Below are 18,807 nucleotides of genomic sequence, written 5' to 3'. Positions count from 1 at the left end.
TGAAAACACTACAGACGGACTCTGATCCCATTGGGCATGAGGTCATCATGAGCCGGGGACTGACTTGACAGCAGCTGACAATAATAAATATGTGCCTGGAGTCCCTGGGTGGTGCAAATGTTAATGTACTTGCGGCTAACTGAAAAGTTGGTGGTTCTGGTCCACCCAGAGGGACCCCAGAAGAAAGGCCTTCTGAAAAATCAGCCTTTGACAAACCTATAGAGCGTAGTTCTGCTCTGTCACACATGGGATCTCCATGAGTAGGAATTGACTCAAGAGCAACTTTTTTTTTTTTTTTTTGATATGTGCCAGGCACTGAAATTACAGAGGTAAGAAAAAAAACAAAAAAAAGTTCAGTCCTTGCCCTTTGGAGTGTACAGTCCAGCATGCAAGTCCATTCATACAACTCTAAGCAGGAGAGGCCCAGTCATAGGATTCATGGTGGACAGCACAGCCCCTGCCCACAGAAGGGCTTCAGGAATGATTGACTATTATTCTCCTCCAGGTAGGCACCTCGTGGACATCCTTCGTTTACCTTCCACTTAGATTCCAGAATCAGCCACTCACCAGAGTCCTAGATAAACTCACTCCCTGGGCTCTCTGAGATGCCACCCCTTTCTCTGCTTCTACTTCACATAGAATGTTGCTGCTGGAACCCACACACACCATATTTCTGGTCTGTCATTCCCGCTGGTCCTTTCAGTTCATGCTGAAGCATTTTCAGTGTAGGTCGCCCACCTGTTCCATTCTCCTCAAACCTCTCCTCTCTCCTCAGTCCAACCCCCATTCACGGCAGATGAGTTTAATTCTCCTTCCCTAAGACCTATGCCAGCCAGCAGCAGCATTCTCCATCCTCTCCCCCTCACAATCACTTCAGGCTTCAGAACCCTTGTCTTCATCCTTGTACTGGCGCCAGTGGAAAGAGAGTGGCAAGACTAAGGGAGTGACCGGAGCAGCCCAAGGGCCTGCTTTACCACCAAAGCCAACTTCTTTGTCTGTGTTCTCACCTCCATCTCTTCTTCTGCTCTCTCCAGGTGTGGATCTCCATTTGTACAATTCTAGCTTCCTCAGGCTGTCTCTACTGAATCCTTCCTTCTTTTTTTTTTTTTTTTTTGATAGTTTGTTTATACACTATTCACAAAAATTGTCCCCAACATATCTCCCAGCTCAGCTCCCATAAGTGAGTGAGCTTCTGACTTATTCTCTGTAAGTTCTCTCTTTGTGCTTGATTTGTTCCATACCCCAGTCCTTCTGGGATCCTGCCTTGTTTTTGTTTTTAAACTGTGCTTTAAGGGAAAGTTTACAGCTTAAGTTAGTTTCTCATACAAAAATTTATACACGCATTGTTATGTGACCCTAGTTATTATCCCAATAACATGACAGCACAGTCTTCCTTTCCACCCCGGATTTCCTGAGTCCATTCAATCAGCTCCTGTCTCTTCCTGCCTTCTCATCTCGCCTCTGGGCAGGAGCTGCTCACTGACTCTGATGTATCTACTTGAGCCAAGAAACACACTCTTCACAAGTATCATTTTATGTCTCACAGTCCAGTCTATTCTTTGTCTGAAGAGTTGCCTTTGAGAATGGCTTTAGTTCTGGGTTAACAGAGTGTCTGGAGGCCATGTCTTCTGAGGTTCCTCTAGTCTCAGTCAGACTATTAAGTCTGGTCTTTTTACTAGAATTTTAATTTTGCACCCCACTTTTCTCCTGCTCCGTCAGGGACTATCTGCTGTGGTCCCTGTGAATTGTTTCTTAATGCATATAAAATGCACAGATTCATTTGTTCACTCACTCCTTCTGGAGATAAAGCAGCAAGTAAAACAAAATCTCTACCCTTGTAGAGCTTACATTATGTGGAGTTGTCCAATAAATGAACAAATAAATAGTACTGCATGTAGAATGGTAAAGACCACAATAAGCTTAAACCCCAAGTTCAAGGTGGCACTGGGCCTTTAGGTGAAATGAGGAGGAAGGATGGAGGGAAAGAGAGGGAGGCAGGTCATGCCTTGAAACGGGCCTCCTCCTTATGGGCCAGGTTTGGAGCACCTGGGTGGTGCAAGCAATTAACACGCTTGGCTAACTGTAAAGGTTGGAGGTTCGAGTCCACCCACAGGTACCATAGAAAAAAGGTCTGGTGATCTACTTCTGAAAAATCATCTATTAAAAACCCTATGGAACACAGTTCTACTCTGACACACGTGGGGTCGCCATGAGCCAGAGTTGGCTGGACAGCAACTGGACTGCATGAGTCAGCTGTTTCGTAACGGTGAGGCAGAAGCTGCTGAGGTCTTACCAGGTGGCCGATTTGCTGAGAAACTCCTTGAGCCTGCTACTGGGCAGTACACAATCTTGATATCCTTCCCCACAACTTTCTTGGGCCTAGCGTGTGCTGCAACCACAGGGAGCTGGCCGCATTCTGCCCTAAAATCACAGTGCGTCTGGTTGATAACACAATGCAATAACTTGTCCAAAAGAAATGATTCCATTTCTTGCCTGGGGGATAGACAGCAGAGGAATGCCTTGGCTCTTGGCTCTACTGCGAGCTTTGGCAAAAGAACACAAGAAAGGCTTCAGTGTGGTCTTTCCATCCTATCCTTTCTCATCTAGGCCCAGGTAAAGAGGAATTTGGGAAAGGATTTGACAATTATAAATAAACTACTTCTCAACAACTGATTAAAGGACAATCCAGGCTGAAAAAAATAACCCTTTGCTTCAGCCTTACAATGAAGATATGAAAATATTAAAATTGTATGAATTACAGGACACTTTTCCTACGATGTCGCTGGATGGCACAAGCGGTTAAGCACTTGGCTGTTAACTAAAAGGTTGGAGGCTCCAGTCTCCCCAGAGGCCTCTCAGAAGAAAGATCTGGCAATCCACGTCCGAGAACTCAGCCATTGAAAACCCTGTGGAGCACAGTTCTACTCTGACACACCTGGGGTGGACTTGATGGCAGCTGGTGTGGTGTGTATTCATATGTCTAATCTCATTGAATATTCAACATAGTGAATGGCACTAAATCTATTATAATTTATTTACCATTGAGCTAAATATATTTTTGAGTTAGCCTGGGGGTACACATTCTTTGAAATTATTTTGTTTTTTAAACTTTTACAACCAGTTAAGCAATTGTTTCAAGCAATACTGGAGTTTTTCTATCTTGAAACAAGATCCTGGAGTGGAGAGCTTTACATTCCAGATGAATTAATAATGGGCTTCACACACCATTCCCAGCAGAGATGCCCCAGCATACCAACCTTCGTGCTCCTGATGCCTGGAATGTGTAATTCCTCTGCCAGCTACATTCTATTTTGGGGGCTAAGTTTGTTCTTTATATAGAAACCAGTACCCTTCTCAAATCGAGTGAGTGAGTCATTTGTACATTTCCTGAAAGCCATCACATCAGATTTTTCTTATTATGCTATCCATTTTCTTTTTTCACCACAAGGAAAACGTATTAACAATGCAAATGTCTTGGTGAACTTCCTAAACTTTCGTAGGCTATTGTTACAACTAGGATGCCTTTCGGTAGTGACTGAATTTCATACTTGTATAACTTTTTTTTTTATAAGAAATGATCACATTCCCATTTGCATCTTTAGCAACCAAATAACTGGTACATACCTCTGCTCATGTGGGGCTCAAATTCTGTAATTCATACCATGGCCTATAATATTTTAGATGTTGTTGAATGACTTGAGGACAATGGCACTAATTAGGAGTTTGGCAGTGTTTGATGGTTACTGTAATTTTGAGAGACAGTTAAAGCAATGATAATCAGTGACTTTGGCCCCAAATGGGACTTAATTCCTCACTTTCCAGGTGACTCTTGAAATAGAGGAAAAATGAAACTTGTTCTTTCTCCTTATCATATGTCAATATTTATGATTTCCTTTTAGCGTTTTTTTTTTTTTTTTTTTTTTTTAGCTTAGTATATTATCCTAAGGAGCTGAGGCTTTGGGAAGAGGATACCCTTACTATGTTAAGACAAACGAGGAGTGGCTCCAACAATGGGCTCAAACATAGCAACGATTGTGAGAATGGCACAGGCTGCTGCAGTGTTTTGTTCTGTCATACATAGTGTCACTATCAGTCGGAACCAACACATGGCACCTAACAACAATGAGTGACCTTTTCTGCACCCCCAGGGGTAGTTAGAGGTTAATGTTAGGTGTGTCCAATCTACTTAGGAATTTGAAACCAAGGAGGCCCCTCAAACAATTGACTCAATTGTCTGAGTCTTTCTGAACTTTTTTTTTGCTTGTGTGTATCTCCTGATCGCAGTATCTTGTCAAGTATCCCAAGAGCTGGGCTTCCTGGGACCAAGACAGACACATATTTCTCTCCGGATGGGTTAGAGGGAGAGCGGCAGATGGGCACGCTTGTAAAATTCTTCCCACTGGAGAAAAGAAGAAAGTGATCCAAAAGGGCATTATCTCTAATTGCCATATTATTAGACCTTTCATTCGTCTAAGCAAACTCTTAACAATGTTCTTAAAAACTCTGGGAAAAGGAGAACTGAGGTTTTTCCTACTCCCAACAAAAACAGAGTGGAAATTCACCAGTAAATTTCAAGTAAGGTTTAAAACTTGAATTTATTCTAAGATACCCGTCATCGGATTGCTTATCAAGTGGGCATTCTATGTTCACAGAAAAATGACTTGGGCTATTAAGACTCAAATCATTAAAAGGGGAAGAAAAATCACAGATTTTGCCCTGCATGAAAAAGACTATTTCCACTTTTCCTTTTACCTTCAGTTTACATATTATATTGAAATAGAGAGGGAACATGGAGAAAACCCTCCTGAATAAAGAAGATAAAATCTGATTAAGTAGCAAGGGAATATAACTGTAGAATACTAGTTAGTCTTTCTTCCTGAATGCAGAAGGGGGGTGGGGAATGTGGGCCATTTTGCTACCATAGAAACCAATCAAGTATGTGGAAGGGGAGGGAAAACCCATTTGAGGCCCATCCTCCTGTCTTGGAACTTAAGGATCTTACTTTTCTCAAAGTTAAAGTGTCCTAGTCAAAAGGTGATATTTCTAATGACAAGAGATCTGTGTGTGTGTGTGTGTGTGTGTGTGTGCATCTTTTTCATTTGAGTTCCAATCTCCTTTCCCTCCCACTTTGCCTTTTGAGCCTAGAGATTCTGGCTGTCTTTCAGTCCAACCTCGACCAGAAGAAAGGCTGACTATTAACTGTAAGAGGAATCACTGAGCACCAACTGTGGACCAGGCACAGCGCTTCGAAGGGACAGCTGTATGTAGTGGAATGCATAGAACTGCAAGGAATTGAACACACATCACATAAAGCTGTTGGATGGAAACCCTCTATCACGCTTAGTTATATCTGTCTCTGTTTCTCCCTCAGAAGACTGTTAGAAAATAAGCAGCTCAAAATGAATTACCTCCCCTCTTTAATCCAGGGGCTGTTTCTGAGCACATTCTCTTTACGTTTTAAAATCAAACACTAAAAACTTTTATTACAAGTCATCCTCAATAATGATGTGAAAAACACACCTCCCAAGTTTGCTGTTCCTTTACCATGCCATGTCACAGGCAGCCACCTGTCCTTTTTACCCTGGCCAGTCTTTTCCAAACTACTGTGGAAGGCAGGCGAGCAATGGAACAGGTGTTTGGAAAGGTGGTGAATATGCCAAAATCTGTCTTTCTGCATAGAAAAATCTAGGAACAAAAGTTACTAGCTCAGTGTAAATGTGCTGTTGTGGAGGGTAGGGAGTTCCCACCCTGGAAGTAGTCTAATTAGGTTGGACAATGTCTTAGCAGGGATATTGTAAGAGGGATTGAACTTCTCAGAGGAGTTGGACTGGATGCTTGTTTCTATAGATCACAAGATGGCACTGATATGGTAGCCACAAATTTTAAATAAAAAGAAAGTGACTGCCTAGTAGCTATGATTTCCGGTGGAGGAGGAATGGCTGACTTTCAAAGGTCTGAATGAGGAGCGTTGCTAGGGGTCAATCTCAGCGTGGCACAAGCAGAGGCCACAACCCCACCCCACAGGATATCTGAGGCCTTGTTCAGAACAAGGGACAAAGGTCCACCTCAAACCAGAATAGCCCCAAAACGGAATGCATGGGCTCTTGTAACTGGGAATTTCAAGCAGTAAATCTGGATTTGCAGGCATGGCTGAATGCAGAGTTGGAAAAGATGTCTTTAGGGTCCTGGCTCTCTCTACCTCTCGACTTTGCTTTATTCTGGGGTGGTTTCTTTCTTAGGAAGGCTCCCCTCTGAGGTGGCCAAAATGGTCACCTGGAGCCAGGCTCACCTTCTACCAGCTGATTAATACCAGTGCAAATGAAGGACCCCTTTTCTGATAGCTCCAGCAAAACTCCAAGGGAGGGATTTCATTGGCCCACCCACCCCTGGAATTAGGGGCTAGAAGCACTCCACCACCACCACCAGCAGCATGAGAACGGGGAAGGGGGGTTTTCCCGAGGAAAATTAGAATGCCCTTACTAAAACAATGGAGCTGGTAAAATACAGTAGATGTAAAATACAGTAGATGTTCCCAGGGCCAGACTATGACAAAGCAGATCAAAAGAAGCAGAGGTGGGTGTTAATACATATTACATAAAAGCAATGGAAATCGTGGTCTTGAAGGGTGTTCTCAAAGCAATTAATTACAAAAGAACCTGAATATACTTTTTTTTTTTTTTAATTTAAAAATAAATAAAGTATGTGTGCTGGAGTATAATCTCTCCTTTTTATGCTTTTTAGACCCCTGGGGAAGTGCGGAGGAAATGGAGTAACACGCAGCCTCCCTCCTACGCACTTGTGTGGCTTCATGTATTGCCCAGACTAGAAAGCTAAGCATGACATTTCCCAGGCCCTCTTGTACCTAGAATAATGGAGACAAATTAATTTCACTAGTCAGATGCACTCAAATAAGATTTCCTAAGCAGAAGCAAGGAGGAAGCCATCTTTCTGTTTGTTCATTGCTTTAATTGCTTCTGTTGCCAGCACCATGTGGAGATGTTGAACTTTTCTGCAGCATCCTTCAAATGTCCAGTCTCTAGCTCTGTGGGTTTTGAGAGACAACAGCAGTGGTAAGAGTAAAGGCCTCTTGATTCCCCGTCTTCCTGGTTATGGAAGAGGTGGGCCAGTTCTACAGTGCTGCTCTGGGAGTCATTTCTATAGGCCCAGCCTGATGCCCACTACTCTAGCCCTTCCGACAATATAGAAAGCAGGCAATTACCTGTATTAAATCATTTTATGGTTAAAATTGCAGAAGAGGTGTGTGTTTACTGGACTGTTATGGACTGAGTTGTGTCATAGATTAAATTGCTCCCCCCAAAAATGTGTGTATCAATTTGGCTGGGCCGTGATTCCCAGTATTGTGTGATTGTCCACCATTTTGTCATCTGATATGATTTTCCTATGATGTCGATGCGATGGGATTAGTGTCAGTTGTGTTGATGAGGCCGGACTCAATCTACAGGATTAGGTTGTGTCTTAAACAGATCTCTTTTAAAATATAAAAGAGAGAAGTGACCAGAGAGACAGAAGACCTCATAGCACCAAGAAAACAGCTCTGGGAGCAGAGCGCATCCTTTGGACTTGGAGTTCCTGCATGGAGAAGCTCCTAGAACAGAGGAAGACTGACAACAAGGACCTTCCTCCAGAGCCAACAGAGAGAGAAAATCTTCCCCTGGAGCTGATACCCCGAATTCAGACTTCTAGCCCACTAGACTATGAGAGAATAAACTTCTGTTTGTTGAAGCCATCCACTTGTGGTATTTCTGTTGTAGCAGCACTAGATTACTAAGATAAATTGTGTCTCCCAAAAATAAATGTGGAAGTCCTAACCCCTGTACCTGCAAAATGACTGTTTGAGTTTTCTTTGGTTATGTTAATGAGATCGTACCAGAGTCGGATGAGTCCTCAACATGATCACTTCTGAGTGGTGTCTTATAAAAAGATCAGGATAGACAGAGACAGACAGACAGACACACACACACAGAGGGGGAGATTCCATGTGATACAGTTGCATCTATAAGCAGCAAAGGAGCACCAAGGATTGCAATACTCATTGCCATCGAGTCAATTTCAACTCATAGGGACTGTATAGGACAGAGTAGAATTGCCCCATAGGGTTTCCAAGGAGTGGCTGGTGGATTCAAACTGCTGACCTTTGGGTTAGCAGCCGAGCTCCTAACCACTGTGCCAGAGGGCTCTGAAGGACTGCAATAGCCACCAGAAATTAAGAGAAAGGTCCACAGAAGGAATTGTCATGGCCGAGACACTGATTTGGACTTTTAGGCTTCAGACTGTGAGAAAATAAATTCCTGTTCTTTAAAGCTACCCATTTTTGGTATTTTTTGATATGGCAGACCTAGGAAACTAAGAAATGGACCTAAACAGGCAGAGTTCACATCAACCTTCAAAAACAAAAACAATCTGGTTCTTTCCCAAGGCCTGACTGCTCAGAGTGGGCTGATTTGGGAGCAACCTGAGTGGCATGGATTGAGACGAAGCCTGTTTCACTTCTGTGGGTCATGTTCTCCACAGAGGAAGGGAGGACGACAGCAGTTGAGGGGCTTATTGCATCATTATGTGTACCCTACCTTAGAAATCACCAGGGGTCTTCTCTCTGTCTACCCACTGGGAACAAATCTCTGTTCCCTGACTTTATTCTTTCAATTTGAGAACTTTGCATTCATTTACTCACTTTCTCATTCACAGTCCACAAATATTTACCGAGCATCTACTGTCTACTGGCAAATGCCATTTCCTCTGCAAAGGAACCCATCTCAGTCTACCCTCCTCACACCCAACCCGCTGCCTCATATTCACACATACATGGGCACCTATGCAATGTACACATGCGCACACACACATGCCTGTACATATCACGCATACTTTTCACTTCTGTCAGGAAACTCCACAGTCTGGGTTTTAGCGCTCCTTTGTTGTTGCTGTTAGGTGTCGTCTAGCCTATTTTTGACTATAGCGACTCCCTGTGACAGAGTAGAACTGCTCCACAGGGTTTTCTGGAAACCCTGGTGGTGTAGTGGTTAAGAGCTATGGCTGCTAACCAAAAGGTCCACAGTTTGAACCCACCAGGCACTCTTTGGAAACCCTAGGGGGCAATTCTACTCTGTCCTATAGGGTCACTATGAGTTGGAATTAATTCGATGGCAATGGGTTTACAGGGTTTTCTAGGCTGTAATCTCTCAACGGCGCTGGTTTTTTTTTTTTTTTAATCTCTATGGGAGCAGATCACCAGGTCTTTCTCCCGCAGAGCCACTGAGTGAGTTCAAACCGCCAAACTTTCCCTTAGCAGCTGAGCGCTTAGCCGCTGTGCACCAGGGCTCCTGTGTTCTCCTATAGCTCCTGCGTGTCCCCCAATGAAGCACCTTCTCACACTGTACTGAAATTGCTCCTTCATTTCTCTGTCTCCCACACTATTTAAATGTAACTGCAGTGACGGCAAGGGCTGTGTCTGTCTTGTTTGCCAGAGTCGACCCAGCACCAAGCACAGTGCCTGATATACCTGTTGCCCTCTGAGTATAAATATTTGTTGAACTAATATTCTGGTATCCTAAGGACTCCCAGAGACTGAACTATGTCTGGAAGCTCTCAGATCAAAGATCAGCTCTGAAGATCAAAGGAGGTGATAGAAACTCTAGGTGCTGAGGCAAAATCAAAACTTGGCAAAGGGTTTTTCTCTTTCCTCTCCAAGCTCCTCATGTTTTAACCCCCTCCCATTCTGGCCTCTTTTAATTTGACCAAAAATAAAAAACAAAGAAGAGAGAGCCGTTAAAACCACTTTGTAACACTGCATCATAGGATACCACCTCATCGTGATCATCTTGGTTATTTTAAATGTTATCAATCTTTCTCCACATTTTGGCTCTGTCTGGTATAGATCCATGTGACTTGGAGGTATTTTTTAACCTCCCTGAGACTTTGTTTCTTCATTTGTAAAATGGGAGTGTGGTGAATTAAAGATGACCACAAATTCTTTGACACTACATAGTAGTTAAGAGCTGTGGCTGCTAACCAAAAGGTTGGCAGTTTGAATCCACCAGGCACTCCTTGGAAACCATATGGGGCAGTTCTACTCTGTCCTATAGGGTCACCATGGGGCGGAATCAAAGCTATGGCAATGGGTTTTTTTTTTTTTTCCCTCATCTAAAGGTGGGATCTGTGTCCCTTCCTGCCCCCCAAATCTGGGCCCTGTGACTGCTTGACAAACAGAATATAGTAGAAGGGACGCTGTGTCAATTTCCATGCACAGACTTTAAGAGGCTGGCAGCTTCCATTTCCTGCCTAAGAATGCTCACTCTACAGGAAGCCAGCGGCCATACTGTGAGGAAGCCATAAGAAGAGACTGGATGGAGAGAGAGATGCTTAGCCAGCTTCAGGTGCTCCACCCACTCCAGATGAAATGTAGACATATGAAGAAGCCATCTTGGATCTCCAGCCCAGTTGAGTCTTCAAATGACTTCAGGCCCAGAGGCTGTCTGACTGCAACCATATGAGAGACCCCAACCAAGAACCCCCCAGCTGAGCCTAGTCAACCCACAGAACCATGCCACTAAAGTTTGGGATAGTTTACTAACTACCAATAGATAACTACAACTGGAATTAATAATAATATGTACCTCATTGGACTGTTGTCAGAGTAAAATGAGATTATATATGCAAAATCCCTAGCCCACAGCCTGAATTAAAAAAAAAAAGTCCTCAATATATATTAATTCCCCTTTCTCTCTCTTTCTCTTTTTTTAAAAAATTAATTCCAAGTATTTCCAAGATGAGGTCACTTTCAGAGTCATCATGGGTGGGGGGGATAGGGCTATTTGCAAAATGTTTGGAAGTTGAATAGTTCCCCTTTCTTTCCTCCATCGTTTTCTGTCTTTCCTGCGTTCTTTAAAGCACAGCCAGATCATTTTAGACCTAAAATAAGACTACCAAATTCAGCCTTTGTGTTTCAGACAGAAAAATCATAGGTTTGCTACAGACTCATGCGAACAGAAATCAAGCTTCAAAAGCTAAAATGATTCAAAGCAAAATTTCCCTTAACAACTTCTGTCCTCTGTGTGTGCATGTGAGTGTGTGTGTGTGTGTAAAAAGCAGTCTAAACATATACTTCAGAATGCATAATTACCTTACCATGTAAAGTATGATAGAATTGAGGGCTTTTGAGGGGGAGAGTGTTGGGCTAAAAAGCACAAAGTTACCTGTAATTATAGACTTGCCGAGTTTGATTTTTGACATAGTGGCTGCAACAAGCTCAAGCATAGCAACGATTGTGAGGATGGTGCAGGACCTGGGAGTATTTTGTTCTGTTGCATGCAGGATCGCTTTAAGTTGCAACTGATTCAGTGGTACCCAACAACAAGTTTGATTTTATAACACCGCAAAATTCAAGTTTGATTTAAAGCATTCAGAAAGATGTGGTATACATTGGAAATGCTCTTTTTCCTCCTGACTCAAGTGGCTAAACTTATTTTGTCCTAGTCATCTCCCTATAAGTCAAGTTTTTATTATATTTATTGCTAAGGTTGTGTGTCTTGCTAATTATGTTGGTCATCCTAGAAGAATTGCTACCAAAGCACCTTGAGATTGCTTTTTCATTTCCCCTTGAATTCCTGCAAACACCTAAAATGGGTTCATCTTAGAGTCTGCACAGGGTCACCATCATAAATTCTGTCAAAATACTGTCAATTCAGTGGGGGAGGGGGACAAAATAGATGTCTTACTTGTGTAAATAAAGGAATTTGCTTATTTTACGTTTCAGCCTTTAATGTTGCTACAGATACAAAGCCACAGACATATGCTCACAGGAAAGAAGTCTCTGGAATACTTGGGGGCCCACAAGTGGGAAGGGCGGGGAGGAAAGGGTGGTGGGATGGGAGTAAGGAGGTGGTCAACCTGAGTGTCTGGTGAGGGTCTTTTGCAGTCAGCGTTCAGACCGCAGAATGTTGCTTGAACCGGGAGCTAAACCTGCCATTGAAGACTCTTTTCTCTGAGAAGGATGTATGGGGCTGGAGCTTGAGATTTTCTAAGCGCAGGCCCAACATCTCCCTTGGCATCAAGCCACATAACTAAATTTGGCCTTCCTGATGACTAGAGACTAAAGTGCAGGTCCTTTCATGTTTCTGCCTCCGAATGGAGTTGGTATCACAGACGTCACAGCTGGGGTAACTGTTTTCTTTCATTTTCTCAGCTCTTGGAGGAGCTGTGACTATGTGTGAGGCGCTAGGAAGTGTGCTTTCTAATCACTTCTTGCTTTGGCGCCGGGTGTGCTGTACATGAGACCGACCGACCGTATGTGCGTTCACGTGAGCTTGCCAGAGCTTGAGTCTAGAGCAAAACGGGTGACATTATTTTGCCCAAGTCAAACGTCATATTTCAAGGGGGTGGGGATGGGGTCTTTGTAATGATTGCAATTGTACCCAAATCTGTGTTCCGGGATACCACCCCGGATTCACCCAAGACAATACAATCACGCCCCGAATTAAGGAGACAGGAAAGCATTCGGTAGCAGGACCGGTACTCCCGGGCCCGGGCAGGCCCGGGCACTGACGGCCTCGAGGTCCTGGCCGGCGGCGGGCAGGTTCCCCTCGGGTGCGCGGAGAGCCCGGGAATGGGCAGGTGGGATGGGTCCGGGGCGCAGGAGACGCCGAGGAATCGCCCTCGGGAGGCCGGAGTGGCCGGCGGCATGGAGGTATCTACGCCGGGCCAGCGCGAGGGGCGCTGCTCCCCGGCCCGGCCCCCACCCGCCCATCAAGCCCGCTTCCTGGAGCCCGAGGCGCCTCGACCGCGCAGCCACAGCCTCTGCCCCGCGCCGGCACAGCGGGGCCCCGAGAGGCGCCGGCCATCGGCTGCGCGGTGAGCGCCCGCCCGCACGCTAGGCCCCCTCCGGCCGCTGCCCCGTTTTCCCCCGCGCCTCACGGGGCTCCGCACTGGCTCCGGGCGCCGGGGGCGGGGCCGCGAGCAGGGAGCCCCGGGATTGGCGGCGCGGGGCGGGGGCGGGGCCGGCCCGGGAGAAAACGGCGCGCGCCGGGCCAGCAGCTCCAGCCAGAGCAGCCGCGCCGCGCGTCTCCGGTGTCTCGGGCCGCGAGTGTCCGGCGCCGTCCTCCCCGTCGCCCCCGCGCAGCGCGAGCCTCCTGCCGCTCCACGCCTCCCGTCCGGCGCGCGCAGCCCTGGTCGGAGCGGCGATGCGCCTCATTCACAACATGTGCACCATCGCCGAGTACCCCGCCCCGGGCAGCGCCGCCGCCGCCGACTGCTGCCTGGGGGCTGCGGGCCGCCGCCTGGTCAAGATCGCCGTGGTGGGGGCCAGCGGCGTGGGCAAGACCGGTGAGTCCTCGTGCTCTGGCGACAACCCGCTCTTTCTGGGGCTGGGCGTGGGCGACCTCGGCTGGGAGTTGCGGATGAACGAGGCGTGTGGCGGGAGTTGGGAGCTGCCTCTGGACCGGCCCCCCCCCCCCGCCCCATAAATCCGCTGCGGCTCCGGGAGGGACCTTAGCCACCCTCGCTTCCAACCCCCGCCTTATACAGATGAGGGTAATGGGATCCAGGATGGCCAGGCGACTTGCCCGGCACCGCCGGCACAACTGGATCAGAAGTTTGTGGTTTCTGAGCCCCTGGCAGTGCCTGGCACAGAGAGGGGAGCCGGTGCACGTAACCCCTCCTGGAGGTCTTTAAGGTTAGGAAAGACATTTGTCTGCTGAAAGGCTTAGGTGTGGCTCAGCCGGGCTCTGAGGAGGGGGGTGGGCCAAATGACCCTTCCAGCTGGACAGAGTCATAATTCACGGTGCCTTCCAGCCCCCTCTCCCTTGTCTCTGGAAGGAGGGTCGAGGAGCTGCAGGATAGGAATTTCACTTGGTGGCCCTCCATAGCTGTCTCTGTGAGAATTGTTTTCCTGGCTGGGGGTGGGGTAGAGAGCAATCTCACTTCTTGTGCCATGGTTCACCCTTTCTGGTTTCTCTTCTGACCTACAGCTCTGGTGGTGCGGTTCCTCACTAAGCGATTCATCGGTGACTATGAAAGAAATGCAGGTGAGGAAGTGCACTTGAGGAAAATGTTACCAACTTGCAACAGCACTCCTGTTTCCATTTTTCGGTGCCTCCCGCAGGTTCCTTCAGAGTGACATGCTAAGCATCAGAATCTGGCTACATTCAGCTTTGTATGCCCCCCCAACGTCCATCCCCCCCCCCCCAATAACTGCCATGTGGCCTCATTCCATTCGAACCCATTCCTCATTTATTTTATCAAGTGCCTGAAAATATTCCCCTTGGTATGCTTTAACTATAGGGACCCCAGTTGGAGGTACCCTTTGTACTCAGGAGCCTCTCCCTCCAAAACACTCCTGCAAAAGTCATAAAAAAAAGATGGCCAGCCCCTCCTCCTCCACCCCTTTCCCTCTCTGCTGGCTATTGCCTTTCAGAGCTGACCTTTTAAAAGCAAAGGCCAAAGAACAGCAGTTGTAAACCTAAACTTCTCTTAACAACGAAAAAATAACTAGATGGTAGAATTTTAGGAGCAGATTTTCTGGATAAATGAGAGGGCAGGTATTTCAAATCCGTGTCGTCGGGAATAGCCACTGGAGAGGCTTAGAGGGCTTACTACATATGCTCTGTTAGCACGTTGCTGAGCCCCTCTCATCACATGCAGCACCTACAGGAGGTTATTTGGAATGAGCTGTATCAGCCATAGGGAGCCCTGGTGGTGCAGCGTTTACAGTGCGCCACTGCTAACCAAAGGTCGCAGTTCGAACCCACCAGGAAGGAAGAACAATGTGGCAGTCTGCTTCTGTAAAGATTTACAGCCGTGGAAACCCTATGGGGCAGTTGTACTCTGTCCTATAGGGTTGCTATGAGTTGGAATTGACTCAGGTCAGTGGGTGGGTTTTATGTAAGCCATCACCAGATAAGACAGCAGCCTTCTGCTTTGATGTGGATTTGGCTGTCTTAATGCCACATTTTTTTCTACTTGTCGGTGTTGTCTCTGCTTTTACTACCAATATTTGCCTACCACACCATTATATCTAGTAGCTAAGATATGAATTTATGTCAAAGAATGATAAAGTACTAAAATAAAATAGAAATCCCACACATTTTGAGCAAGAAAATATGCTGCAAGAAAATATGCTCCAAGGAAATACTTTAAATATGGAAGTTCCATTTAAAAACAAAGCAAGTTCCCAAAAACATGCAAACTTTGCCATGGTTTCAATAAATCCACTAACATGGGGTTTAAAAAAATTCAGTTTTTAAAAAATTTGAAATATGCCTATTAAATAGAAATGAACTATAGTTTATTTGTGTGCCTTTGGGGCAGGCTATATTTTCTTTTGTTACCTAAAAAAAACCAAAATGTTTTAAAAGTTATGCAAAAAGGAAGAAACATAATCTTTTTTCCTTTTGCCTTTATAGGTAATCTCTATACCAGACAAGTCCAAATAGAGGGTGAAACCCTGGCTATTCAGGTTCAGGACACTCCAGGTATTCAGGTGAGAAACTCTAAGATATGTAATGGGTTAAAGGGTGGTCTACTTGGCTGTGGAATTGTTCCGTTGTTCTCAAAGTTATCTTGTGCCTAAGGAGGAATGAAATTTGGGGAGTCAAGTCTAGACTTTTGCATGTTGTCTGACACTTCAATTACATCTGGCTGCTGGTCAGCCGTAGTAAATGGTTAATTTGGGAGGTTTGGCTAAAGGGCAGAAATCTTCCCCTAAGGAGAACTCAACACATCAGGAAAGGCCAGACCAAATACACTTGAAATTGGCAAGGTTTTCCTTCCTATGGCTAAAAAGGTCAGTTTTACATATGTGTCTTTGCAAAGTCCTCCTTTCCAAAAAAAGAAAAAAAAAAAGAGGTTATGTGTAGGGCCAGACTGTTGTCTGTGCAGACATATGTAAGCTTGCATGTGCAGAAAATCTGCAGAAAGGCGTGGTTTCTCCTGACACCGGATGGAGATGGTTCGTTGGGCATGTGTTGCATACTTGTGAACTAAAACTCTAGCCTCAGACTTTTTGAGTCATTGTGAGACTGTATTATTTTTAAAACTGTTGCATCAGGTACAAAAAAATAAATGTATCATTTGTTAAAAACCAAACATCGAGTTATAGTCTCCAATACTTGGAATCACTTTTGTATTTTAGAAAGTTACTCTATAGACAAAAGAGCCCTCCTAGTGGGTTTTTTTTCCCCCTCTTGAACTGGGCAGTTATCCAGGTTTAAATGCTTCCAGCTCCTATCTTGACTTCCCCAGACTTACTGTCTAGCCAGTTAATTTCCCATTTTGTGCAACTACAAAGTCTCTCTGCATGGAGTTCTCTGCAGGTCAATTTTCCACTTGAGTGTGGTGAGCCGCACTGTTATTTATTCCAACTCTGTGCAGCTGGATCAACATATTGTCAAGAAGGCTGAAGTGTGTGGGGATATTACTTGTTTATGGCCTGTAACCTGGTATTACTGTGAAGGGCTCTTTTGAATTTGCTGTGTAACCATGCCAGGGCCCTTTGTGGCACTCTCTGCTCTCTTTCAGGTCCATGAAAACAGCTTGAGCTGCAGTGAACAGCTGAATAGGTGCATTCGCTGGGCCGATGCTGTGGTGATCGTTTTCTCCATCACCGATTACAAGAGCTATGAACTCATTGGCCAGCTCCACCAGCACGTCCAGCAGTTACACCTGGGCACCCGGCTGCCTGTGGTGGTTGTGGCCAACAAAGCTGACCTTTTGCACATCAAGCAGGTGGATCCTCAGCTCGGACTGCAGCTGGCCAGCATGCTGGGCTGCTCTTTCTATGAGGTGTCTGTCAGTGAGAATTACAATGATGTGTACAATGCCTTCCATGTGCTGTGCAAAGAAGTGAGTCACAAACAGCAGCCCAGCAGCACACCAGAGAAGCGAAGGACCTCCCTCATCCCCAGGCCCAAGTCACCCAATATGCAGGATCTGAAGAGGAGGTTCAAGCAAGCCCTATCTGCCAAAGTGAGGACTGTCACCTCTGTCTGAAGCAGGGGCACTCTAGGGAGTTTGGTCTTCCGAGGAAGAGGGCCTGAGGTTCTTCCAATGCAGGAACGTTGAATGCTGGCAGTAATTCATGGTTCCAGAAAGAGCTGGAGCAGAGAGGCCAAGAGGGCCTCTGGAACTGCTGCGGAAAAGGAAGCGTTGTTCTGAGCAGGAGGACAGAATTGATGAGGCATCAGTGAGCTCACCAAGCCAGGCTCTGAATCTGTGAAATGTACTCCGTGTCTTTTCTTTTGGAGTGGGGGGAGAGGTGTAATCGCTTTGGTTTTTGTTCTTAACCACTTTGTAAATGATGATCAGTTGTAGTGTCATAAAATATATCGATGTGTTTTACAGTGGGAATGAAAGAGCGTATTAGGCATTCACGTGCTTCCCCCACTTTTTTTCTTCCTTTTCCTTTTTTTTTTAACCTTAAAAGGAAGAATTGCTATTTTTTATCACTATGATTTGCATGTCTGGAACACTATTCCTTACAGAATGCCTTTCTAACCTGAAGGATCCCTAGATTTTTCCCTTTAAAGAACAAGGAAGAAATTCCTCCTTTCAAAAAAAGAACAGGTTGTGTGTGAGGACCTGTTTGTTCTCTGTACAGACATATGTAAGCTTGCATGTACAGAATGTCTACAGGAAGGCGTGGTTTCTCCTGACACAGGCTGGGTATGGTTCTTTGGGTGTGTGTTGTGTAGTTGTGAATTGAAACTCTTCAGCCCCAGACTTTGAGTCATTGTGAGACTGTATAATTTTTAAAACTTGCATCAGGTACAGAAAAAAAAAAAATGTATCATTTGATTTTGGTGTGATTTGTGTAAACAGCTCATGGCAATGACGTTGGGTTGCTTCCTAGGCCCAACTGAGTCACGGTGATGGGTGGCTAGAATACGGAAACTCTTGACAGCAAGCGAACAGATGCAGGGGCTACCCCGCCAAATCCCCTACACAGATGCACTTTAAAAAGCCACTTGTGCTTTGGCTTAAACTGTAATTAATTTATTTTATGTACAATAAATCCTCATTCCAAAAGAGTAGACATCTGACTTTTTAAATAATTTATTTTTATAAAGTTGAAAATATACACAGCGAACATCCATCAACAATTTCTACATGTAAATCCAGTGACATTGATTACATTCTTCTCCATTCTCACCCTCCTTTTCTGAACTCTTTCCCTGTTAACATAAACTCACTGCTTCCTATCTAACCTTTTGAGTTGCTGTTGTCAATTTGTTCCCATATAGATAGTTCTTAAAAAAGAGCACAATGTTCAAAGACACACATTTTTTTAAATAATTTTTATTGTGCTTTAAGTGAAAGTTTACGAATCAAGTCAGTCTGTCACATATAAGCTTATATACACCTTAGTCCATACTCCCACTTACTCTCCCCCCTAATGACTCAGCCCGCTCCCTCCTTCCAGTCTCTCCTTTCGTGACGATTTTGCCAGTTTCTAACCCTCTCTACCCTCCTATCTCCCCTCCAGACAGGAGATGCCAACACAGTCTCAAGTGTCCACCTGATACAAGTAGCTCACTCTTTGTCAGCATCTCTCTCCAACCCATTGTCCAGCCCCTTCCATGTCTGATGAGTTGTCTTTGGGAATGGTTCCTGTCCTGGACCAACAGAAGGTTTGGGGACCATGACCGCTGGGATTTTTCTAGTCTCAGTCAGACCATTATGTCTGGTTTTTTTTAATGAGAATTTGAGGTCTGCATCCCACTGTTCTCCTGCTCCCTCGGGTTCTCTGTTGTGCTCCCTGTCAGGGCAGTCATCGGTTGTGGCCGGGCACCATCTAGTTCT

General features: G+C 45.4%; 1 protein-coding gene across 1 annotated transcript; it reads left to right on the top strand.

Moving 5' to 3' along the window:
• Positions 1–13,102: 13,102 nt before the first annotated feature.
• On the top strand, positions 13,103–18,040 carry RASL11B (RAS like family 11 member B). Its single transcript, XM_003415875.4, has 4 exons — positions 13,103–13,335; positions 13,980–14,036; positions 15,414–15,490; positions 16,528–18,040. Exons 1-4 carry the CDS (start codon positions 13,194–13,196, stop codon positions 16,996–16,998), a joined length of 747 nt encoding a protein of 248 aa, XP_003415923.2. The 5' UTR covers positions 13,103–13,193; the 3' UTR covers positions 16,999–18,040.
• Positions 18,041–18,807: the final 767 nt, after the last annotated feature.

This window comes from Loxodonta africana, chromosome 5 (genome assembly GCF_030014295.1).
Source record: "Loxodonta africana isolate mLoxAfr1 chromosome 5, mLoxAfr1.hap2, whole genome shotgun sequence".
Lineage (NCBI taxonomy): Eukaryota > Metazoa > Chordata > Mammalia > Proboscidea > Elephantidae > Loxodonta > Loxodonta africana.
Note: the sequence above shows the minus strand (reverse complement) of the source record. Positions and strands in the feature narration are given on the sequence as shown.

Coding starts and splice junctions, on each gene's coding strand:
- RASL11B (XM_003415875.4), top strand. CDS start 13,194: ATGCGCCTCATTCACAACATGTGCACCATCGCCGAGTACCCCGCCCCG. Junction 13,336..13,979: donor CAGCGGCGTGGGCAAGACCG/GTGAGTCCTCGT, acceptor TCTGACCTACAG/CTCTGGTGGTGCGGTTCCTC. Junction 14,037..15,413: donor TGACTATGAAAGAAATGCAG/GTGAGGAAGTGC, acceptor TTGCCTTTATAG/GTAATCTCTATACCAGACAA.